The sequence below is a fragment of the Cyprinodon tularosa genome, unplaced genomic scaffold (genome assembly GCF_016077235.1).
Source record: "Cyprinodon tularosa strain WSP-4 unplaced genomic scaffold, ASM1607723v1 ctg17, whole genome shotgun sequence".
NCBI classification, from domain to species: domain Eukaryota; kingdom Metazoa; phylum Chordata; class Actinopteri; order Cyprinodontiformes; family Cyprinodontidae; genus Cyprinodon; species Cyprinodon tularosa.
In genome coordinates this window covers 5158389-5185276 of record NW_024038531.1, presented here as the reverse complement: position 1 = coordinate 5185276, position 26888 = coordinate 5158389, and the positions used below count along the sequence as shown (strand labels likewise).

The window sequence follows — 26888 nt, the reverse complement described above, 5'->3', positions numbered from 1 at the left end:
TTTTAGGTATGAATAGTAGGACGTGTCCCGGAAAAAGAGGACATTTGGTCACCCTACCATATAAACAATTTGATGTTTCAGTGTATGAGTGCTTGTTGCTATGATGGGTCTTTGCTCAGAAGCTTCGCTTGTTGTAAACCAACCAATCAGAGCACAGCTCATCTAAATATTCATGAGCATACCATAAAAGGAAGCAAACCTGTTGCTTCATTCTAGGGCTTTTAACCAGGCTTACATTAGGGCTCATAGAACAGCAAATATGCCATTTTCAGCCCAACCAATGTTACACTAACCTGACTCCGCCAGATGGATTTGCTCCGCATATCCATCTGGAAACCTTCCGTTGAAGTAATTTTGGGAAGGGGCGAAAATACTGGTGAGCTGATTGGCCTATGTTGGTGATAGACGGGCCAAATAAACCAATCAGATCAACGAAGCATATGGCGTAACAGAGCGACGACGAAGAGGAGCCAATTGATAGATCAAACTCTTGCCGAAACCAGTTGGGAGAAGAGCAAAACATCTTTTCCTCTGAGAAAAGCCTCCAGAGCAGTGTTTTGCTCTTCTTTCAGTGAAGAAATACTCTGTAATGAGACCATCCTGATCTCGCAAGCTTTCAAGATTTCACTCGCAAATCAGTCTGGAGACTCTCCGTTGAAGAAAATTTGGAGCCGTTCACCAAACGAACGTCCAATCAGCGTTGGCTTTGAGGCGGGTTGAGGTGTGACGCAACGAGAAGTGCGACAGTTCAGTCTAAAGAACATGGCGGCTTCAGCCGATGAAACTAGCGTTAGCGTGGCTATCGAGCAAGTTTTATCGGAATTACAGAGTATTTCTTCACTGAAAGAAGAGCAAAACACTGCTCTGGAGGTTAGGTCTGGATGTTTTTGCTCTTCTCCCGACGGGTTTCGGCAAGAGTTTGATCCATCAATTGGCTCCTCTTCGTCGTCGCTCTGTTAGTACGTCATATGCTTCGTTGATCTGATTGGTTTATTTGGCCCGTCTATCACCAACATAGGCCAATCAGCTAACCAGTATTTTCGCCCCTTCCCAAAATTACTTCAACGGAAGGTTTCCAGATGGATATGCGGAGCAAATCTATCTGGCGGAGTCAGGTTAGTAAGAAGGTACCCCGTTCTTAAATATAATGCAACAACTACTACAATGAAGGAAGGTAATTATTTTGTTGCCATGGTAATGGTGCGTCCAAGGCAAAGCTGCGTAAGTAAGAGTTTTGACACCTCCACTGACGAGAATGAGCAACTTTTCAAAGACTAATGGCGACGCACAAAGCTTCAATAGCTTGAGAGAAGTTACTGTTCATGCTAGCATTGCTATACACGTTAGCAGATCATGGCATTAGAAGACGTTGATCATGTAAACAAAACGTCAACATCTGAATATAACTGAAACAGGCTCTAGATTTAAAAAAAGGGAAAATCACACGGCTAAGAACAGAACTATAATATGGAGCACAACCTCTCAATCAGAAAGCTTTTTGTAACGTTTGCATATTTTTTTAATTCACTGCTGTTACAGATCTGTCTGTATTTTGAATGGGCAGCCAAGAACTTCTGCCAAACAGACTAACTCTCCCATTGCTTTGGTTCGAAGTGATGTTTGTATTGTTAGGTTTTCCACCACAAACATTCAGCTCCATCCAAATTTTCACCAACCAAGCTGTCTGATCTCTGCAGAAGAAAGGCATCCCCACAGTATGGTACTGCCACCACTGTGTTTCATTAGTGTGTTCAGGGTAATTCAGGCTGTTTTCAGCATAAAGAAATGAATTTCCTTCCTCAGATCTGAGAAACTCTCAGTTCTCACTAGCAGCAGCTTTGTAGAAGGTCACAGGGATGTATTCTTACATTCCAAAATACTTTTTTTTCCTTTTCTTCTTCTTCTGCTCGATGAGAGAGGTAGGAAACTGCTTTGGAGAGAAATCCACCTGCTTGCTGCTCCTTGCTTGAAGAACGCACATTCATTAGTTATTCAGACGAGAGTTGGCCATCAGACAGCTGGGTCCAATGGGACTTTTAATTCCATGTCTGGATAAGGGCAAATATCTTCTACTTTCCTGAAAGTATAGCATTTATACACATAGATTTTGCAAAGAATATGGTTTCCAGGGCATACGCCATACATAAAGGAAGTTATGAGCCGTTTCTACACATATTTGTTATTTCTTTTCAAACCAGACCCACCCAGACTGTTTGGTGTCAGAGAAACCAAAGATATTGGATCTAATTTCCCTGTAATTTAAAAGACATCTCCTATTTTCATGTGTTTAATTGACCAGATAAGGGCCAGTCTATGGCGATCAAATACATGGGCTTGCCTTTAATTATGTTTCCTTATCTTGGACTTGTTGAAAGAAGCAGAACAGAAGTTCAACAAAAATAATCCAGAAGCCATAGATTACTGATCAGCCTTTCTGAATGGTCTGATACTGTCAATTAAAAAAGCCTCTGTTACATAATGAGCCTAATTTGAAAATCATTGGGGTTTTTATTCAATATAATTATTACCTAATTTGGGATTTTTCATGTCACTGAATAAATTCACTCATATAACAAGGTTTTACAGTGCAATATATGTTTGCAATGAGCTAATTATTATTTAATTTATATATACATTTTTTTTTTCTTACAAAAAGCATTGTGTTTAAAGCACCAACAGAACATAAACCTGATAAAGGTAAAAGAAAAACACACACATGCAGCATTTGATCCGACCTGCATTGAAGGTACAGCCCTCCAAATCTTATCTTTGATGCTCCACATTACACTTTTAAAACTGTTGGTTCCTCTGAGATTCTTAAAGCAGCGAATTAGGGAAGAAGAATCACAGATCATGCATGATTTTAAAGTTCAACTTACAACTAATTCTTTGATAAAACAGCCCTCCAGAAGCACAGCGATTCTTTAGATAGAAACAAATGACCAAAGTAATCCCCCCATAAGGATGACTCCTCTAAGACTGTCCTTCAACACAAAGGCCAAAATTTTCCAACTCATATCAGTGGTTTCTTCTTTCCTTGAGCTTCAAAACAAAACTAGTGATAGTGTGCGGCCATTATTAATAAGAAAAATATTGTTTTAGACATACATTTTCAATCATAAACTCAAATCAATCAATTTAAGGCATTGATTGTTGAACTTTTGATCCAGAAGCAAGAAGAAGAAAGATTAGCCAACTACTGTAGAATCTCTGATGTAATGAAACTGCCACCAACGTCAACATCAAACCCACATTTTAACAACACGTTGCGTTAGCGATATCCCAGCTTTAACAACAGAAAGGTGCGTCTCAATAAGTTCAGGAAAGCGGGGTGGAGGCAGGAGGAACAGGGTAACTCACAGGGGACGGTGCGGAGGTACAGGTTGTCCCGGATGATCTGCTGCAGCTCGTGGTCCACTGAGCCTTTCTGGAAACGTAGGTTGAGGTAGCGGCGGAGGTCTTTGTCGATGACGCCCCCTAGAAGGAAAACATCGGTACCATAAGAGTGGCTTCTAATCAAGCCTGTCCCCAAAAAAAGACGTAAAACTAGAATAACCGGGGATCTAAAAGAAGTATTTACAAAGTTGAGCAACTCTTCCTTCTAAGCATTGGATCTCTGCAGCATCTCTATCATTACTGTTAGGGTCATAGCTGTTCCTCTGATTAACGCTCCACCTGTCGGTTAAAGTCAAATGTCTTGGCAGGTTTGCAGTTGTGCAATAGTTTATTCTCTGATGATGGTTTGAACATAGTTCTGTGGGAATTCAAGGCTTTTCATACGGTTTTTTAACCTTATATGTTTTAAACTTCATGTTTTCTAGAGATATCTTTCATCTTTATGTTGCTGCAGACATGATTTACTAATGGATTATATATTTGCATGCCACACTTTTTATCACATTTATATGAAATTTTAAGAGGTCTTTAAGACACTGCACACATGCCTACATTATGATTACGAACACTTGCAAGTTTTTATTCTAGTTATTGTTTTTTTGCAAACTGGATTTCTGTTTTGCAATATCAAAAGAAAACAAAGTGTAGAGGGAAGCGAAAAACGTGCAACAAATGCAGTTTCCACATGGTCACCATCTTCTGCAAGCTTCAACTTCAGGAATACACCTCAATGATCCACCACCATGGATCTCTGCAATTCTTTAGTAAACCTATGAAAACCCTTTGCTCCAGTTCCTCATCTGTCCAACAAGAACCAAGGATTGGTGGAGGCGTTAATTGCATAGACAGCTGGGGAACGTGTGCACTGACGTCTGTGTTTAAATTACCCATGGATTCCCCTCCTTCACTCCTCTGGAGGCTGTTTAACATCCGTCCTTCTCTCCCTCACCAAACAAATCTCGTCCATCCATTTCTGTGAATGGACAACTTAGAACCAGTGGATTCTGCAGGGCAGACAATAACGCAGGGATAAAGGGAGCGACGAGGAAACCGAGGTGAGATAAAATGGACATTAGATTATTTCCCCTTACACAACAAATTTCAGCCATAAAATCCCATCACTGTGCAACGGGGGGCGGTTCTTTAACGCAAACTCACCTGTCAATCTCATTAACTCAACAGAAGTAAAGACAGACAAGGGTGGACAGGGAAGTAGAAATTCTGAGATCCATCCAATCCTCTGCATCCAGGTTCCACAGAGTAACCCCCCCCCCCCCCCCCCCCCCAAAAAAACCCCCCAAAATTCTCACCAAAACATGCAAACCACAGCCATCAGTCTCAGACAGAAGGCTAAAATAACCTAGTTTGGAAGTTCTGTCATATAGGAGACATGAATTATTTAACATCATCTGTTTTGTGTTTTTTGCACACATTTAATCAACAGCATGCATCAACTTCATTATAATCATGCCAACCTGAATTAGAGGGACTGGCTGCAGCACGTCTGTCAAATCCAAGCAGCGGTGCAACCAGCCTGCTTTACATTTGCATTAGAAAAGAATCCCACGAATCTGCATGCAGAAAAGGTGAGTGCACTCACAATCACTCAAATTACCACTGTGAATGGCACCGCTTGTGCAGCCGGTTCAGAGTACCAGGGTCCTCTCTCTGATTTTTTTTTCCCTCCCCGTTTTGTGATGCAAAATAATCTCCACTGGAAGAAATCCGACGTGGTTCTTTTCCTGTTGAAATTTCTACCCCTTCTCCGCCTCAGGCTCCTTACAGAGGTGTTCGGTCCCTCAGGTCCTCAACTCCATCCCCGTTTTGGCCAATCAAGATGCTGCCAGACAGACTGTGAATGGAATCTGCACTCATTGCTCTCCACAGAGAAGAGATGGAGCAAAAAGAGCGCAGCAGTACGAGCGTCTGCAAAGCACAGAGGCAGAGTGCTAAAGAGAGAGAGAGACAGGGATGGAAGGGGGAGAGGTGAGGGAGAGCGACCGATGAAGCGCAGCTCTGCCGATGGGGACCTATCACATTGATACCCTCGTTTCTCCCAAAACCATCCAAATTTCCAGGTCCTTTGTCTCCTCCAATGGACAGAATACGGTACTACATTCATCTCATTCGCCTCTTCCTGCCCTAAAAATACATGTTTGAGTCACAATTACTCCACTTTTGTTCCGAGTCATCTTATTCAATGCCATAGCAGAAGTGATCATATACCTCAAGGATTTTTGTATTCTGTCTGAAACTTCAAAGCATTTTTTACTTTTTGATCTTATAGATGATATTGTAAAGTGAAAAAAAAAATGCCATGGATGAAATTAAAAAAAGTGGGGCATGCATTTTTCTACAGGCTGCTTCAGTCACATTTAAATCCAAACAGATGAATCGTACGACGCGCCTCCAAAACTGAGAAGGAGGAGAGAAAAGTATTTATCAAAGATGCCAAGAAGGCTTTGGTGACTTTGGGGGAGCCGCAGAGAATCAGGTGACCGGACATGTACAAGTTGCACCCTTTATAAATCTGACCTTTACTTAAAACCACAAAGTGACTGAATTAAAAGAAGAAATGAGAAGTTTATAATTATTCTTTTTTTAATTAGTTTCGGTATCAATAGGCTTTCAAGCTTTTTTTTTTTTGCAGTTCCATCTTAATTTGATCATTTAAGCAACAAAATAAAAAAATATTAAACAGAAACATAATATTTAAGTGTAAAAAAATTACATTTTCTTCAGTAAATCTAGGTTTAGCATTTATTAGTTTGCTTTGGTGATTTTCTACAGAATGGAAGCCATCAAACTTTGGATTTAACTCATATGTGGATGTTCATCTCATTCCGCCAATTTCAAACCTCACCTGTCTTTTTTTTTTATTTTTTTATATGTCAGAAACAAACCTGAAGATGCATCTGAGAGAGAACCCCTACAGACTTCCTTTGCTTCGGCGAGTCATGGAAATAAGGTTGTAGCAGCTCGGCATTATGCAACAATAATCCACAGCATCCTTTCATTTTTTCAGCAACAATTAAAGTGAAAACAATGAAGTGAAAAATCAGTAAAGAATCTGGATTCATTCAAAAACGGAGGTGGTTTTTTGGTGTCAAATGAAAGATATACCTACATAGGAATCCACATAATGATAATCATTACTTCAAGGTTATTGACTTTAATAACACAAATAATTATGCAGCCCATCCTTTTATCCATCCATCATTGAAGATAAGAGGTAAAGAAAGCTGGAGGGAACCAGATATCCTGTCAGCAGGGATGTTTTCTAAGTCCTAATCAGGGTTTCTATCAATTTCCAGGTTAGAAACAATACATATTTCCTCCATTAAGTTCAGCTTCTGGTCTGGAAGATCACCAAACCTCTAAAGGGTGGTGCATTTAGGAGAGATCACAATCACATGTCAACGTCACGGCAGAGTTATTTCAGTGTGGGTGATGAAGCTCATTTCACCCACATGTATGCGGACACAATCCATCATGTTTAGACACTCAGAAACCTGTTATACTCAACAGCATCACTCTTCAGCTTATTGTGAGGTTTGCAAAGGTCTTCCTCGACAGAACAACAGATATAGACCCCATCCATATACCGCAAATCAGCAGGGACACTAATTCTGGCCCTGCTTCTTGGTCGTAGCCCAGAATCACTAGGACCAGGACGCTTCCTAAGGCCAATTAACCTGACTCCGCCAGATGGATTTGCTCCGCATATCCATCTGGAAACCTTCCGTTGAAGTAATTTTGGGAAGGGGCGAAAATACTGGTTAGCTGATTGGCCTATGTTGGTGATAGACGGGCCAAATAAACCAATCAGATCAACCAAGCATATGGCGTACTAACAGCCAGGCTACTCTTGCCGAAACCAGTCGGGAGAAGAGCAAAAACATCTTTTCCTCTGAGAAAAGCCTCCAGAGCAGTGTTTTGCTCTTCTTTCAGTGAAGAAATACTCTGTAATTCTGATAAAACTTGCTCGATAGCCACGCTAACGCTAGTTTCATCGGCTGAAGCTGCCATGTTCTTTAGACTGAACTGTCGCGCTTCTCGTTGCGTCACAAATTTTCTTCAACGGAGAGTCTCCAGACTGATCTGCGAGTGAAATCTTGAAAGCTCGCAGGATCAGGATGGTCTCACAAGGCTAAAGGCCAATGCAGTTGACATAGGAACCTCCTGATGTCTGTAGCCACCGCTATATCTGATACATGCTTAGGTCCTAGCCTTTACATCTTTCAGGTTTTATAATGGAGAGTTTTAGGCGCTCTCAACATTATTTTCAGAAGGTTGTATACCCCGTTTGACCTGCATCATTCAATTGTCAAGTATGGAAACAGAATTTTTTTTTATTTTTATATATATATATATATATATATATATAAATATATATATAAATATATATATATATATATAGATATATATATATATATATATTTGGGTTGTCAAAAGTATCGATACTCAAAAAAGTATCGACACTGAAACGTATCCGGATACAATACTCGTTTTTAAAAGTATCGATACAGTGCCACCACCAGTGGCCCCTAAGCAGTCATTCATCTAAAGTGCAGAATAGAGGACAATGCACTTTCAGAACACTGTGTGATTGAATAATTCTACGCACTTTTCAGTTTCAGACTTTTTTTTTGGAAGAGGTGCAGCTGCTGAGAATTATTTTTGTTTTTTGACTGGTTTGGCTAGTGTCATTGTTATGTGTGCAAAGCATAGCCAAGGAAGGAACACTTAATTTTAATTTTATAAGTTTTTTATCAAGCTTGCTTAATATTGTGCACAGCATACAACCTCAAAATATTGTTCTTATTGTTTATTGTATTTATTTATTGTATTTTATTTATTAATTAAAATATTTCTGTAGAATTTTGGAGTCTTTGTTTTTATCCTTGTGGTATCGAAAATGGTATCGAGTATCGAATATTTTCCTTAGTATCGGTATCGAGTTGAAAAGTTTAGTATCGTGACAACCCTAATATATAATATATATATATATATATATATATATATATATATATATATATATATATATATATATATATATATATATATATATATATATATATATATATATATATATATATATATATATATATATATATATATATATATATATATATATATATAAAAATCACAGGGGCCCCTAAAAAAGTTTTGAGATTCATTGGGATTAGCAATGGGTGTTATGTAGGTAAAGCTAAGATGATCCCCCCATTATTTCACATGCAGAAATCAGAACAATGATTTTTAATGTGATGGGAAATTTAAGATGGTGAGACATTAACTTTTCTTGCTCCTAGAGAACAAAACAATATTTCTGTGTTTTTTGCAGAGTATGCAAATAGCTATAATGGGAGGCTAAGGCCACACCGCATCAAAGACAAGCTGGAATTTGTATAGAGAAAATCAGCAAAACTGTTGCTATGGTGATACACAAATCGGATAGCCTCTAAAATCAAACCCAATACTGAACAGTCTCCGGCTTTTAATTTAATGCAGACAATACAAAAAAGGTTAATTCAATCATTTCAAGGCCCATTGACTTATGAGTTCGGCAATACTTATATTTACCTTTAGAACCTTTATTCTACAACAGTAAAAATATGATTCCACAAGACAAACAGGCATACAGGCAAATTGCAAAAGATTTCTACTTATTTACCTCAAATTTCAAAAACCTCTTTTAAAACACATTCATTCAGATGGCTGCCAAGAGAGTTTGAACAGGTTTTTGTGATTTGAAAACCCTTGAGTGAGCCGATCACCCTATATTACTAGATGTACATTTTATTTATCTTTAAATGCCCAATTTGACTCTTTTTTTAAAAATTGCATTTAAATGTACACCTTTAAAAATTAATGCAAACACTCACATTTAAAAACGTAAAGCCGCACCTGGCACTGCATGGATGCAATTCATGAAAGCGAACATCTAGGGCAATTAATGTAATCAATTAGTCTATTTTTTTGTTTATGAAGATTTTATTTTTGGAAAATCTGGATTTCTTTTTCACCAATCCACTCCTTGGGCTTCCATAGCTTTGAAAGAGGGATATCAGTTCTTTCCTTCTTGTTCTTCTGCATACTCAAATGTAACACTAGCTCACTGTATTATACCACTAGTTGCAAACATTTAGTTTATCATATTTTCATCGTTGTGAAACACTATTATTTTCCCTAAAAGCACATGACTGGAATCAAAGCTCTAAAAAGTAAAAATCTTGCAATAAAACCTACTTTACATTTCTCACCTAAGTTTTTCCTTTCTTTTCTCTTATAGCCTTAAGCCTGACCTGAAGCTCTTCTCACCAGAATCGTTCGGCTGAGTAATGTTTGGGAATACCTTAGGGGTCTTGGAGATAAAGGCCTCTCGTTGCCTGATAAAACACTTTACTATCTGTTCGATATCTTTTTTAAAGAGGCCATTTATTCGAAGTACTTGTTTTTCGAATTTGCATTTCCTGCCTGTTATAATCCAAACTTTCTGCTCAAACTCTTATTTTCACTGAGAAAATTAATATAGCTCAGAGTTAGTAACTCACCCCTCTGTATAAATCCTCTACGAACATAAACCCAGCAACATCATGCATATACAAAGAATACAAGGACATTATGAATCCGAGGAAACTTCTATTAAAAACACTATATTTAACATTAACCTTAATGTTTAAAGCTATTTTCTGCTTTGTCAAAATGTCCCCCACAGTTTTCTTTTTACTTTATTGCATACATAGTCTCTTATAAGAAATAAAGGTTTTAAATACTTTATAATTTTTATTAGCAATCTCATCACAATACTTGGGTTAGGATACAGAATCACGATACTGCAAATCAAGATATACGATATCGTTCCCAGGTAATATCTAAATTAAACATAGAGATCAAAAAGCAAGTGCTCTATGCTGTGTGTTCATTAGAGGATATTGATCATTCAGTTATTTTGGTCGCCTTGTTATTCGGTATTTGAGTCTTGTTTCTCTGACCACCTGTAAAACAGAGATGGCAGCACACAGCAAAAGGTCTCCACGGCATCCTCTACTGAATCGGCAGAAGTAGCGCATTTCCCCCAAATTATTTGGGTAAAAATGTTTAAAAAAGAAAAAAAAGTGAACAATTTATCACTCAGGTCAGATCGACCCTGATTTGATTAACATTTGAATAAACAGAGAACATTTCTTTGGTTGGTGATTAATAATATGCCATAGTGTAAATGACTAAATTGGTGAAGGCAACTGGATTTCAAACAGCCAGACCAGGAGTCCAACGTTAAGTAAGAAACTAAGCCTTTGTTCACATTGCAGGGATTAATGCTCAATTCTGACTTTTTTGTGAATTCAGATTCTTTTGCGCCACTGTTCACATTTCCAAATATATGCAACTTATATGACTTGTATTGGGTGAACTGCATTCATACGACTTAAGTGTCCCACATGCGCAGTAGAGGACGCAATGACGTCACAAGTAGCTAGCGTGCTGTGTTTACGGAAGCAAACATGGACGGCATTTGTTAAAATAGGAAGTGATGTCAGCCCTTAAGACGATTCTTTTCCTGGAAAAAAGCTACTTGGTTTAATTAGTCTTACCTCAAAATTTGGTGAAACTATATAAAAATGACTTAAAGTCGTAGGGAAGCGGCTGTTCCAACCATTGCGTTTCCGAATTCTCCCGAGTGGTACCCGACTTTACACGAGTGAATGTGTTCGGTCGTTTATCAAGGGGGTGGAATTGTTGGGGCGGAAGGTTCGCAAGCAAGTTTGGTTGTGGTCGATTTGTCGGAAGCATCTTGCTAACCAGTTAGCAACTTAGTGCTAGTAGGTTCCCAATGGGAAATTCCATTGGGACCAAGTAGCACTAAATTGGTGACTTAGAAACGACGCTGTCAAGGAACGCTATGGACAGCGGAAACATGCAAGAGGAGGAGAGTTTAGTGTCGGAGGTCGTGGATGAGTCTCCTCCGTCATCCATTTTTTATTTAGAGGAGGAAAGCGGGGACGAAGATGTTGTGGAAGAGGACGCCAGGGCGGCAGAAGCTTGGTTTGGTGTAGAAGGCTTCCAGCCGTACATGTTTGAGCCCTTGCCTCGCAACGCTGCCAGTTCTGTTAGCTCTACGCCTGCCGAAGACACAGACGTCCATCCCCATGAACACTGGGACGGAACTCAATGGGAAAGGAAAGTTTTCTGATTTCAACCGTTGCGTGTATTAGCTGCGACATATGAATCAAGATGCTATGATGGGAAAAATGTGATTGACAGATGACCATTGATATATGATTGGCCGAATTTAGGTGTTCAGGCTGACGTAGAACTAACTGGCCTGCAGAAGATAACGGAACCCCCCCCCAGACACACACACACACACACACATATATTTTAGGAAAGGATTGTTTTTTTTTTATAGAAATTTTCAAAATCTTGGGACAATATCTGATATACATGTTTAAGTCAAAATGATTTGACATTTAAATTTGACTTCCCTACAACTTTAAAATAGGAAGTGTTGTCCCCTTTAAGGCGATTACACCTCGGAACTTCTCTTCCGGTTCTTTTCCTGGGAGTAAATGGTAAATGGCATGTACTTATATAGCGCCTTTATTCAAGTCAGGAGACTTGACCAAAGCGCTTTACACTACATTCATTCACTCATTCACGCACACAATCACACACTGATGGTGGCAAGCTACATTGTAGCCACAGCTGTCCTGGGGCTCACTGACAGAAGCGGGGCTGCCGTACACTGGCGCCACCGGGCCCTCTGACCACCATCAGTAGACAATGCAGGTGAAGTGTCTTGCCCAAGGACACAACGACACTGAAAGTCGGAGTCGGGGCTTGAAGCGTCAATCCTTCGATTTCTGGGCAAACTCCTACATCCAACGCCACTGTTGCCCCGCAAGCTAATTGGTTGAATTACCTTCAACTCAAAACTTGGTGAAACTATATAAAAAATGACTAAAACCAGGAGTAAAAATTTATTCCAGTTAAGATTTTTATAGTAGAGAGAAATTGCTTGGAGTCGGAACAGCTGTGGGCTCAAGTCATCAGAACACGATGGAATTCGGAAAAATGAGCCCCGAACAAGATAATCTCCTGCTTCTTATACCTCATGAGTCTATGTGTCGCATCAGGTTGATGCTTAGCCGTTCATGCCATCCATGCCCTGACCTTTGTGCCTGTTGCCTCTATGCCTCAGGATTACAGAGAGTTCTTCTTTATCCAGGATGTATCATTATCCTGTGCTTGTTGTACAGACAAAAAGACCATCTTCATTAGACAGCCTCTGTGCACACCATGTGATACACCATGTGAAGGAAGGCTGTCCACCACATCTCATCTGGCTAACAAATAGGTAATACACATGACTAATAAAGAATAAACCAGCGATCTTTCATTTCTTTTCAAACCAGAGCCAGTGCATTAACAAAGCAATCTTTTAAAGAAGATCCAGTTCTAGTTATTTATTATATCCATAATCTTCTGGTAAAATTGCACAACTCACAGAAGAAACTGAAAAAGCAGTTTCACAGAGGTAGAAAAAATGAGTTGATCAGAGAGGTGGAGAGTTGAAATAACAGCTACAATAGTTGCATTAGAAATAAAATCTGATGTATTGACCAGTCTTATTAAAAAAAGCCATCCAGGCTCTGGTTGTGACGTCTCAGACCGTTTTGGTCCCTAAAAGTGGCTTCAGGTGGAAAGTTCATTGCGTTTTAAGTTCAACACCTGCAGGTGAATTTACATTTGCAAGAGCTGCATGGTTAACAGCTGTAAAAGTAGAAAAGGATCAGTCCGTCTTCCAGCAGTGGCAATGAATCCATTGCTGTCACGACAATAATTAAATGTTTACAGCAACTATTGTGATTGTTGCACACTTTGTCACAATGTTGTACACATCAACCTGATAACCATCGTGGAGAAGAATGTAATGGTGAAGAATCATTTAAATATTGTGCAGAGTTTGATTTAGGATTCAAGCTACTTTATTGATCTTATTTATGAGATCAGTAAAGTGGTTTTTAATGCTTATGATGATGTCAATCTGCGATTTATCTTTAAAAAAGGGGAATAAATAGGGGAGGGATGCACATTTTATAATAAATATTGTGTGTCCTTCATAAATGGAACCCTAAAGAGATTAAAGAGTTTATTCACTTTATTTCAGAACATCTGGAATGTTTTTTAAATAAAAGTACCTGTTATATTTTCTGAATAGCAGTAATCTTTATTTCTGTATGACTGATTAAACTACAAGCCTTTTCAGATTGATGGGCAGTGAGAGTTTTCCAAGTTCATTGATTGGTTGATCATGTCTTTCTAACTCGGCCTTGAGGCAACATACACTATATTGCCAAAAGTATTTGCTCACCCATCCAAATTATTGGAATCAGGTGTTCCAATCACTTCCATGGCCACAGGTGTATAAATTCAAGCACCTAGGCATGCAGACTGTTTTTACAAACATTTGTGAAAGAATGGGTCGCTCTCAGGAGCTCAGTGAATTCCAGCGTGGAACTGTGATAGGATGCCACCTGTGCAACAAATCCAGTCGTGAAATTTCCTCGCTCCTAAATATTCCACAGTCAACTGTCAGCTGTATTATAAGAAAATGGAAGTGTTTGGGAACGACAGCAACTCAGCCACGAAGTGGTAGGCCACGTAAACTGACGGAGCGGGGTCAGCGGATGCTGACGCGCATAGTGCGAAGAGGTCGCCAACTTTCTGCAGAGTCAATCACTACAGACCTCCAAACTTCATGTGGCCTTCAGATTAGCTCAAGAACAGTGCGCAGAGAGCTTCATGGAATGGGTTTCCATGGTCGAGCAGCTGCATCCAAGCCATACATCACCAAGTGCAATGCAAAGCGTCGGATGCGGTGGTGTAAAGCACGCCGCCACTGGACTCTAGAGCAGTGGAGACGCGTTCTCTGGAGTGACGAATCGCGCTTCTCCATCTGGCAATCTGATGGACGGGTCTGGGTTTGGCGGTTGCCAGGAGAACGGTACTTGTCTGACTGCATTGTGCCAAGTGTAAAGTTTGGTGGAGGGGGGATTATGGTGTGGGGTTGTTTTTCAGGAGCTGGGCTTGGCCCCTTAGTTCCAGTGAAAGGAACTCTGAATGCTTCAGCATACCAAGACATTTTGGACAATTCCATGCTCCCAACTTTGTGGGAACAGTTTGGAGCTGGCCCCTTCCTCTTCCAACATGACTGTGCACCAGTGCACAAAGCAAGGTCCATAAAGACATGGATGACAGAGTCTGGTGTGGATGAACTTGACTGGCCTGCACAGAGTCCTGACCTCAACCCGATAGAACACCTTTGGGATGAATTAGAGCGGAGACTGAGAGCCAGGCCTTCTCGTCCAACATCAGTGTGCAACCTCACAAATGCGCTTCTGGAAGAATGGTCAAAAATTCCCATAAACACACTCCTAAACCTTGTGGACAGCCTTCCCAGAAGAGTGGAAGCTGTTCTAGCTGCAAAGGGTGGACCGATGTCATATTGAACCCTATGGATTAGGAACGGGATGTCACTTAAGCTCATATGTGAGTCAAGGCAGGTGAGCAAATACTTTTGGCAATATAGTGTATATCTGTATTCTCCAAAGCAACACAACTCTGCAACTTATAGAGATCGGTCAGACTGATGATGATGGATTAGGTGCATTTTATTATCAGCACCCAGACAATACAGTCTCCTGTAATTTCTGTAAAATCAGCACAAAAAAATCTATAAAAATATAGTTTATCTGGAGGCTTGATCGTTTTTAATAAAACATTGCAAGCCATCAGAAAATGTCTAGACAGAGAGCCCTGAGGAAGGTGTCTGGGCTGCCCTAAATTCCCAAAAAGTTGCCTGTTTTTCTGAAATTTCTGTACTTTCTGCACATATGTCATGTCCTTCTGTTTCCAGTGATTTTACACAGGATGCAGCGTTACAGCCCCTCCATCTGCTCTCAGATTAACTCCACTGATGCAGCCATGTGCTGACAGAAGATGATCAACTTTTGAACTCTTAACACACTGTAATTAGGTCATGGGTTTATTCAATTTATTACAATTATTTCTGTAGATATGGCCCCATCATGTGCTGAGTCAACATTAAAAAACATGTAAGGAATTATGTTTTTGTCAATGCAATAAAAAGTTTCTTATGTGTACTTAAAAACAAAAATAAAAACATTATGAATGTAGGTGAAGGACTAAAAATTGCCCCATTGCACTTTTTTTTCCCACATTTAAAGGCTCCTGGACATCAAAGTAATTTCTATATCAGACAAAGTAAATATAAAATGATCAACTTATTTTCAAAAGTAAAGAAAAAACTATCCGAACTAACTTTGCTTAATAAATGAATGCTTTGTTTAGTCATTATTTCATTATGATTAGGTATAAGTCTGGTACCAACACCCAGGTCTAATTAAAGCCAAACATGAAGCATCAATAATGCACTTAAGCGGAACCCACCTGACAACATGAGGTAGGTTATATTAAGTTCAATAATTATTTTGTGTAATTGTTATGCAACACCCTATATGTTGGACAACAAAACAAGAATATAGAAAATGGAAAAGTCTGCAGATTAAGGTCCCAACATTAAACGAGTTCATGAACCCAAAAAAAAGCCTTAAAAGTAGGGATGTCCCGATCCCGATCTTTTCCCATTTTCCCGTGATCGGCTACATTACCTGACCAGTCGCGCCGATCTTTACGGCAATTGCCGTAAAGTACCCGCTAGTTACGGTTGACGGTAGTTGCGCAATACAAACCTCCGCGGCGGATGCAAAGCAAGCGTGTCAGAAGTGTGGAAGTATTTTACTGTCGCGAGTTTAGACTGTCCTAAAGCTACTTACAATGTCTGCAACATGGCAATTTCAAGGGGAGGTAGCAGCAGAGCTACATTTAACACCATGAACTTGATTCGTCATTTGAGGATAAAACATGACAATGAGTATGAAGCGTTTTGTAAAGCTGCAGAAGGAAGAGTTACTAAAGCAAAGCAACAAACGCTGGATGTTATGAGGAGAGACAAATACTCCAATGAAAATAATAGAGCAAAGAAGATCACAGAAAGGTTGGACGAATTTATTGCTCTTGACAACTTGACTGAATTAAGATATGTGAGTAACGCATAACTGGAAAGAGCATTGTGGTTATTATAACTAAGTATTCAGGTTTGGTTGTTTAGTTGTTTTTAGGGCTACGTACGTGTTTGTTCATGACTGAAGAACGATCTTAATGATTTTGATCATGTTTCAGTGATAATGCAACTTTTAAGTTGCAGTCTTAAAGTTTTGAGTTCATTAGATTGAATTCTGTTTACTTACTTTTTAAGTTGGATTGACATGTTTCAAATTCATTTACTGAATTGTGACTATTTGTCAATCTGTTTACACCACATTTAAGATGAGCAAGGGCATTTTAAATTTGCTCAGTGGTCAGGGCACTTTATTTTTATTGACTTTATGGCAGCCTATATTAATCACTTATAAGCTAAAGGTGGATCTTGGATAGCACTTTCTATTTGATGATACTGTAATTCTGAGTAAGATCTTTAATTCATTGCATTTACAATAATAATAGTAATGCTTTTTGAGCAAATATTAGTCTAATAAAAAGTTGAGTTACTTGCTCAAAATATATTTGAGTTTTATCAATTTCACTACTAAAGAGAAAATATCGGATCGGGACTCGAAATCGGATCGGATTTGAGGTTAAAAGATCGGATAAGGATCAGAGGCCTAAAATGCTGATCGGGACATCCCTACTTAAAAGTATAGATTTGTACGCATTTATTAACAGTTTTCTTTCATTTTAGACTTTAACACTGAAAAGGGAAAAGTAAATCACAATTCCATAACAGCATCATCACACAATATAAGATGAAATGGCGTATTCCTACTGTTTAGGAAGCCTTTATTGTGCGTTTAGATCTGCAAGGAGGAATTATTGCTATTTCCTTAACAGCTGGGTGAGTTTAAAAATGATTGAGTTCCTCTGCATAAGAAGAAAGTTTTACTTTTATTTGCATCTAATCTAAATCTCATCTAAAGGACAAAAGGACAAAACAGACTGTGGAGAGTCCAGAAATAAGAGAGCAGCTTGTTCAATCAGAGACAGAGGTAACAGTTAACTACTGTTAGGAAAAAATCCTGCTCTAATAGAAATCCATTAACTAATTTTGACCTTGAGGTTTTTCCGCTAATTTCAGAAAGCAAATTTTGTAAGACCTAAAGTGAGCATCTGTGGTGCTCGTATTAAATGTTTACTACTACAGGTAACAATAGCGCTTAAACTCCTTCAGCGCAATTCAGTGGTCATATTTAAAAAAAAATACTATTTCAACAAATCTTAGGCCCCGTCCACACGAAGTCAAAACGAACACGAAATGCTAATATTTTCCAGAACGTTTGTCTTAAAGACGGAGACATAAAATAAATGTGATCGACCACACGAATGCATGAAAACGCTGCAAAATGTATGCCAGGCCTGTAAGTGGCGCTGTCGTGCCAAAGCAAAAATAGGCGAAAACAGGCAACGAAATGTTGGGCATGAGCAGTAATATTTTTACAAAACCGGAAAATGGCCCTGCGGGTTCATTTTCGTAGTTCGGTCAAAATCAGGTGCTGAACTATGTCGTCGATATTGCTCTGTTCTTCCTGGAGATATTCCAGAAGAAGATTCTGTTGTAAGCCCGACAGCAGGGTGAGTAGCATGAGCAGCAACCATTCAACACAGTATGGCGCCATTGTTGTTGCATGCGTGTTTAGAGGCGAAGCTATGACTCATGCGTGCAAGAAAAAAAATGCGGTTAGAGCTTAAAGATGGAAACGCAAAAACGGCGTTTGAAAATCTTCCCACTTTGAAGGCTTAATAAAAAAAAAGATAGTTTACAGACCCCCGAAACGCCGGCTTCGTATGGATGAGAGGCTGGTTTGGTGAAAAATGTGTGCGTTTAGGCCAGGGTTTGACTTCGTGTGGACGGGGCCTTAAACTCCAAGCAGCAAATCTCTATTTTTGCTGCAGGAGTTTTCCAGAAGATCAAAAAGACATTTTACCCAGGATTTAAAGAAGTTCATGTTCAATAGCAGTTTTTAACAGATCCTCAACCAGAACCCAATGACTTGGTGCAAGATCATAACCTGATTCCATATCCATATGGAAACCTTCCGTTGAAGTAATTTTGGGAAGGGGCGAAAATACTGGTTAGCTGATTGGCCTATGTTGGTGATAGACGGGCCAAATAAACCAATCAGATCAATGAAGCATATGACGTACTAACAAAACACAACAACAAGCCAGGCACAAGCCAATTGATAGATCAAACTCTTGCCGAAACCAGTCGGGAGAAGAGCAAAAACATCTTTTCCTCTGAGAAAAGCCTCCAGAGCAGTGAAGAAATACTCTGTAATTCCGATAAAACTTGCTCGATAGCCATGCTAACGCTAGTTTCATCGGCTGAAGCCACCATGTTCTTTAGACTGAACTGTCGCGCTTCTCGTTGCGTCACACCTCAACCCGACTCAAAGCCAACCCTGATTGGACGTTCGTTTGGTGAACGGCTCCAAATTTTCTTCAACTGAGAGTCTCCAGACTCCAGCGAGTGAAATCTTGAAAGCTCGCGAGATCAGGATGGTCTCACGAGGCTAGCAAGATCAATGCAGCAAAGATTCACTCTCCTTCTGGACACGGCCTAAATCCCCATTTTACTAAACACACAGACCAAAAACAATAGGTCTTCTGAACTAGAAGAACTAAAGAGTAGTTATTTGTCCCATCAAAGAGGAAAAAAACAAAAAACTGAGCCAGATATTTACATTAGATGTATAAAAATGCAAAGGAAAAACCAATATTCTCAGGCAATGATTCACAAACATCTGGATGAGATCTCAGCTACTGGAAAGTTCTCCACACTGTTAAGATTGATCACCATTGGAGATATCGAGTACGCCACAACTTAAATCTCTGTTGTAGTGAGCTGCAGCAGTGTCAGTCGATGTGAGATAATTAGAGGATGATTCATTACCATATGAAGACAACTTTCATCAGTGAAAGTGCAGCATTTATGTGTAATTGATAACAGTACAGGTATTATATCCTCTGGTTAAAATTATCCCGACAATATTAATACATCAGTGGGAGACAGTCTTGTTAAAAAGTATATTATGGTCTCATTTTACGCAAACTGGTCTCACTATTCCAGATGGTGCATTCAGTGCAGTTAAAACTGAATGTTTGTCGTAAGGCATTGTGGAGTAGTTATGGTTTCTTGCTGATTTGAGTGTTAAATTGTGGATTTTTATATTTTCAAAGCACCGTTTTTAACTCTGCAGAGTTGCATCCAGATAATGAGCTTTATCCTGCCAACAGGTCATCATTTCTTGTTTCAATAGGGTTACATTGTGTTGGAATTATAACAGCTTTGCAAAGAGATTGATGCTGCATTATGAATGGCGATAGAAGTGACGTAAGTTTAGTTATATCTTTAATTCAGCTATATATGTTTTTGTGTATACTTTCTACTGTAAGAAAGAACTGAAACTGAATTGAAGTTTGCATATATAGTAATTATTGTTCATAAAATGATTAAACAAATTACTATCTTAATCTTGATCAGGATATAATAGAAATTGGATAGGAAATACATTAAGAAAAACATTTAGTCCATCAGGATACATACACTCAACAAGAATATAAACTATTTTGGTTTTGCTTCCATTTTTTATGAGATGAACTCAAAGATCTAAAACTTTTTCCGCATACACAATATAACCATTTCCCTCAGATATTTTTCACCAACCAGTCTGTGACAGTGAGCGCTTCTCCTTTGCTGAGTTAATTCATCCCACACAGCTGTGCCATACAAAGATGCTGATTAGACACCATGATTAGTGCACAGGTGTGCCTTAGACTGCCCTGTGCAAAGTTGCTGGATATTGGCAGGAACCGGTACATGCTGTCATATACGTAGATCCAGAGCATCCCAAACATCCTCAATGGGTGACATGTTTGGTGAGTATGCCGGCCATTCAAGAAATGCAACGTTTTCAGCTTCCGAGAATTAGAAACAGATTCTTGCAACATGGGGCCGTGCATTATTCTGCTGCAGCATCAGGAGATATTCTTGAATGTAACGCACAACTAACCTGACAACAGCCAGATGTATGTCTCGCTCCGCCCAGCTCCGCTCACATACATCTGGGAACCCGCCATAGGAATTGCCTTTACTGAAGGCTGGGCCTTATCAAAACTCCTTGCATATGATTGGATAAGCCACTTGTCTGTCATCTTTATTGACGTGCTATTTCAACCACTCACACCGAAGCTAACCCATGACGCTGTGAGAGGAGGAGCCATTTGGTAGATCAAGCTCTTGCCAAATTCGGTCGGGAGAAGGGCGAAAACATTGTTTCCACCAACAAAAGCCTTCAAAGCCGTTCTCTGATGTTCTTTTAATGAAACAATATCAGATAGATTGGACAACACAGAAGAAATAGCAGCATCAATGCTAACGCTTGCTTCCTCAATGCGAGCTGCCATTGTTGTTGGAATCTCACGGTCGCTTCTCCACTCCAGGACACACCCGCCCTGCGTCCTGATTGGACAGACCATAAATTCGGTTGGGGAAATCACTTTCAATGAGCGGGTTCCCAGATGTATGTGAGTGGATCTGGGCGGAGCTAGACATGCATCTGGCTGTTGTCAGGTTAACGCACAACAGAGGGCCTTTGGATCTCGTCACAGTATCTCTGTGCATTCAGAATTCCAACAATAAAATGTACTTCTGTTCTTCGTCCATAACCAATGCCTGCCTATACCATAATCCCACCGCCACCATGGGCCACTCAATCAACAAAATTGAAATCAGAAAACCGATCACCCATACGACGCCATCCACGCCGTCTACCATCTGCCCTGAACAGTGTAAACAGGGATTAATCTGTGAAGAGAACACCTCTCCAATGTTGCCATACCACGGTGAATGTGAGAATTTGCCCACTCTAGTTTGAAATGGAGTCAGGTGGAGACCCTGATGACGGCGACAAGCATGCAGATGAGCGTCCCTGAGACGGTTTCTGACAGTCTGTGCAGAAATTCTTTGGTTTTGTAAATCAATTGTTTCAGCAGCTGTCCGAGTGGCTGGTCTCATACGATCTTGGAGGTGAACATGCTGGATGTGGAGGTCCTGGGCTGGTGTGGTTGTTAGGTTTATTCAATGATGATTATAAAGTTAATGTAAGTGCATATGGAACATTGGAGAAATTAGATGCTTCACTCTGTTTACTGCAAACTGTCATGCAATGGTGGTAGAAAATTGCTGATGTTTGTGCAAGGCTAATCACAGTTATCAGGAGACCACTCAATTCTGTGATTCAATTAAAGGAGCATTTTGTGCTATGACCTGATCAACTGCCTTGTCAGAAGAACACTATTTTGTAACCCACCCCATGTGTTATGATCTGCTAATAAAAAGGCTTCTGCTGAGGGAACCCACCAGAGAGTAGATGTAGCTGAATGTAGCTCTCTCCTTCTGCAGAAGCCGTTAAAAAATCCCTCTTCTGTGTAGACTCAGTTTATCTTTTATGAACCTACATTTTTGAACCTAACAGTGGTTACACATGGTCTGCAGTTGCAAGGCTGTGGGATGTACTGCAAAATTCTCTGAAACGCCTTTGGAGACAGCTTATGGTAGAGAAATGAACTTTTTATACACAATTTATGCATTCCTGCTGTCAGGATACCAGTTGCACCCTCCCTCAAATCTTGTGACATCTGTGGCATTATGCTATGTGATAAAACTGCCCCTTTCAGAGTGGCCTTTTATTGTGGGCAGTCAAAGGCACACCTGTGCAATAATCATGGTGTCTAATCAGCATCTTGATTTGGAACACCTGTGAGGTGGCATGGATTACCTCAGAAAAGGAGAAGTGTTCACTTCCACAGATTTAGACTGGTTCGTGAACAATATTTGAGGGAAATGGTGATATTGTGTATGTGGAAAAAATTTTAGATCTTTGAATTAATCTCATAAAAATGGCAATAAAACCAAAAGTGTTATATTTTTGTTGAGTGTAGAAACATAGACGCAAAGGTACTTAAGCCCAATGCAGCGGTACCCTGCTGTCTCAAATTGTGTTGTCAGTGTAGTGAAACTTTACTGTAATCTTCTTGGGAAGTTAAGACATATTAGGGATGGAACGGTTTATGAAAACCGTCCGAACTGTTCGGTTGGACTGTCTCGGTTCGGTTCGCGTTTGTTGCGTTCTGTTCATGCGCTGCTCCTTTTTCTCATAGGCGAAGCGTTTACACTCCAGAGCAGAAGGTGGCGGTACTGCAACCAAAGCCAACCACCAGTAATAAACAAGAAGAAAAAGTGAAGAAGCGTAGCCGGGTGTAGCAGAAAAATGGTCTATATATTATTTTTTAATGCATTTGATATTAAGTCAACAGCCACAAAAAAGTACAGCAACTCTTGAGAGGATAGTTGTTTTTGTTCTTATCTCCTTTGTGTGTACTAGAAACATAACATTTCATGAATTTTTTTTTTTGTTTTTGATTCATCTTATGTGGTCCCCTCCCTCTGGAATAGTTTAATGTCACCCAGATGGAGAATGAGCAACAGCAGCTGTTTACAGCAATCTTCCTAACCCCCAGTATTAGCATAACAGCATTAAAGCACGTTGTCATCCCCAATCAACCCAGGGATTAAAAAACAAATGACTGCATGGAGACTGGAACATTTATGATCATAAAAAAAAAAATACAGTGTGTTTATACAGTAAATCAACTGAAAACCCATTAATATTGATCATAAGTACAACTACAATATATATGAAACCTAAATAGTTTTAAAACTCCTGCATTGATTTATCATCAGTCAGCTGGAGGCGGTGAAATGACAGCATGGCTTATAACTCTGAGAAGCACCTTTAGGGCATACATAATATTAAAACACATTGTTTACGTAAGTGAGAAAATCGAGGGAGCGCCAGCAAACAGCTGTTAGGATAATCAGGCTAATTAAACGATCAGGATGAGTTTCAAACCCTTGCCAGTTTCAGCAGACACACACTAAGTTTAGTTGATTAGTCTTCAATGAACACGTGCAGCGTGCCAACTCTGTGGTGAAAGTGCTGGAATCTGCAAACACCAACTGGGTTTTCAGATGGAGCACATGTTCACAAAAGACTCAGATTTTTATTGTTTCTAAGCAATTATTTGTACTTTTCTAAAAAAAGAAAAAATCCTTGGAATTTAGTCGTGTCCTTATAAATTATTAACGTTATTTGACTACATTTCAATGAAACTAAGGTAAACCTGCGGATATTTTTAAGGCAACAACTCAAACCAGCTGCTGCTTTACGTGACATCATAAAATCAAAAGAATACAGCGGCAAAGGCATCAGAAAAGAGAGTTTTAAACTTCCAAAATTTCATACAATTTCCATATTATCCGAATGATCCAAATTCGTCTGTTTAGCAATTATCTTCTGACAATCATACATATTCTGAAGATGAAACATCAGTATTCCCAGTGTGATAAGTTGCCTACCAACATGTAAAGGCCGCTCAGCAAGGAAGAAGCCATAACTCCCAAGGCATCATAGATCGAAACATGATTTACCATGTAAAAGTTTAAAACAATCCACTGGATGATGAAGATGAAGATGTATCGCTTCCCGTCCAGGAAGCTTTCTCAATTCAAATGTCTGGATCTGCAGTGATTTTGAGTCTTTATATAGACAAGGCCTTGTATTGCTTGGAAAAATGCAAATTAAACTGACAAGCGGGTCGTTTGTTTCCATTGTTAGCCTGTAATATCTGAAACCTGTCTATGATCCTGAAGGTCGGTCGTTAAAGGAGGGATTGTCTCCTGTAATACCTGAAATGACTACAAAAAGAATCAAAAAGACACGCAGCAGAAGATAGCGGTGAGAAAACGCAAAAACATCACAATTAGGGGTGTGCAAAATAATCGTCATGATGATGCATCGTGATTCTAATCTTCGTGATCTAGTGCATCGATTCTTCACGTCAAGTATCGATGATTAATTAGAAAAAAATGAATAGATAAAATTGCATGAATGGTTGGCGAACATCAGCCAAAAACAAGTGTAATACAACTTCCAGTCCAGTCGGTGTCGCTGCGGATGTGTTGACGCACGCTGCCTTGTGTAACAAGCATTTCCGGCTGCGGGATACTGGGCCGAGTCATTCAAAAACAAAACACGGAGGAGATTGAGAAACTCCGTGTTCCGATGTTTGGAAGCATTTTGGTTTTAAAAACAAAGGTAAAAATAAAGTTGATATATTGTTACAGCAGTATTTGTTTTCATGGCAACACCTCCAAAAGTCATTTCAAAAATACAGCTATGTATGAATGCATCGCAATAATTCAAAAATCGCAAAGCATCATGATAGAATCGCATCGTGGCATGTGAATCAAGATTCCAATCGAATCGTGACTTCTTTGGCAATACCCACCCCTGATCACAATCCCTTACATTGAGTGTCTGAAAAACTCAAGATGATTTTCTCCAAACACAAGATCCCAGTACATTTCAAACCAAACCAAACCCTTAAACAGAGGCTAGTGCATCCTAAAGATAAAACCCCCAGACCCAATATGAGCGGAGTGGTATATGATGTTCAGTGCAGCGAGGAATGTTCTGATCTTTATATTGGAGAAACCAAACAACCTTTCCACAGACGCATGGCCCAACACAGAAGAGCGCCCTCCTCTGGACAAGACTCCGCAGTACATCTACACCTTGTGGACAAAAGACATTCTTTTGAAGACCAGAATGTTCACATTCTGGATAAAGAAAAAAGGTGGTTTGAGAGGGAGCCATCTATGTTAAGAGAGAAAAAACAACTTTAAACAGAGGTGGTGGACTCAGATTCCAGCTTCCTAAAACATACAACTCAGTTATAGAGATGATCCCTTCAACGTATCACCACATCCCCCACCCCATCACAGAGGAACAAAGCACCTACCCGCTCCAGCCGGTGAACAATACCTCCTTTAACGACCGACCCTTAACAATCAGACAGGTTTCAGGTATTACAGGCTAACAATGGAACCAAATGACCAGCTTGTTGGTTTAATTTGCATGTTTCCAAGCAATACAAGGCCTTGTCTCTATAAAGGCTCAAACTCACTGCGGATTCAGACATTTGAATTGAAAAAGCTTCCTGGACGTAGAGCGAAACGTCTTCAAACCTTGGAAACCAAGTCCAGCGGATTGTTTTTAACCCTTTAAAGCCCGATCCAAGAATAAAACAAAACAGAAAATTACCTTTTTTTTGGTTTGAAGTCCTTATCTGGCCTTTTAACAAAATATGCAAAAAGAAAAAAACGAAATACATTTTTGATATTAATAATTTATTACTATGCGATAAGTCAAGATTATTATATCTGATTGTGTACAATAGGATTTTGAGCAAAGTTTTTACCATTAAATTATGCAAAAGGTGTCAGACGCAAAACATTTTAGAAACCGTATGTATCAAATATGATACATTTGGCACTATAGGGTTAAACTTTTACAGAATGACTATGACCTGGATGACATATAATCTTCACAACAGAATTTACCATGCAAATAAGGGAACAATCTTTTGGTATATTTTATCTGCGCATGACTGGAATTACAAAGAAAAACAAAATTTTTTTTTGATTCAAACAAGTTAAGAGTGAAACTGGAGAGAGAACTTTGTCACATACAAATAAAATCAGTATTATGTAGAAAAGAGTGCAACAAAAAGACTTTGCAGCTGTGTAAAGTCTTGCAGCTTTAAATCCAGTGCAGCTGGAACAAGGTGGTAGTTGAAAATTGGCAGAGCTGTACATCATTTATATTACTCACACAATGTAGCATGAAACTCAGCTCAGATCTTTGTACTTTTAAAATTATTATTTATTATTATTTAAAATTAAAGCTTCAAATATTTAGTAAAAAATGTAAAGTTAGTGGTTTAAAAAAAATGATTTATGCATTTTTTTAATAAAAAAAGGAGGGAATCATCAGGGGTATTGGGTTGCACCATCAACATTATAATGCTAATTCTTATGCGTTCTATATAAATTCTTTATATAGAACTAGGGATGCACGATATTGGGATTTTGGCCGATATCCGATATGCCGATATTTTAAAACTCATGTAGCCGATAACCGATACAAAAATAAGTAGTCATTGAAAATAGCAGTTTTGTTATCCATTTCTGACACTTTGAAAAATAATATACTTAAATATATTTTCATATGCTGATATCAAATTGATTTTTAAAAACGCGGTATCGATCTATTTTACTTTCAAAATCTCGTGAAATTTCATCGTTCTGTTACAAACTCTCGTGATATTCTGCAAATTCTTGTGAGATTTTGTTAGTAAAATAGATCGATACCGCGTCAATATATCAACATATAAAAATATGGCAACATTTGGTGAATTTTCGGGGGATTTCGTAGCATAACGAT

The 26888-nt window shown here is 39.2% G+C and overlaps 1 protein-coding gene across 2 annotated transcripts in view; it reads right to left on the bottom strand.

Annotated features, from left to right (window-relative positions):
• Positions 1-26888, bottom strand: part of LOC119781002 (membrane-associated guanylate kinase, WW and PDZ domain-containing protein 2-like) — a 195755-nt gene that overhangs the window by 51456 nt on the left and 117411 nt on the right. Inside the window, exons 1-2 of one of the 2 annotated variants that reach the window (XR_005280481.1) lie at positions 4997-5439; positions 3359-3477 (exon numbers count right to left, since the gene is read on the bottom strand). Coding sequence is in view for 1 of the 2 variants with exons in the window: in XM_038281288.1 (XP_038137216.1) it covers positions 3361-3477 (117 nt within the window). In the remaining variant the exon portion in view is untranslated. Of the gene's footprint in view, positions 1-3358; positions 3478-4996; positions 5440-26888 lie in introns of those variants that run through there. The other variant, XM_038281288.1, reaches the window with a different exon arrangement.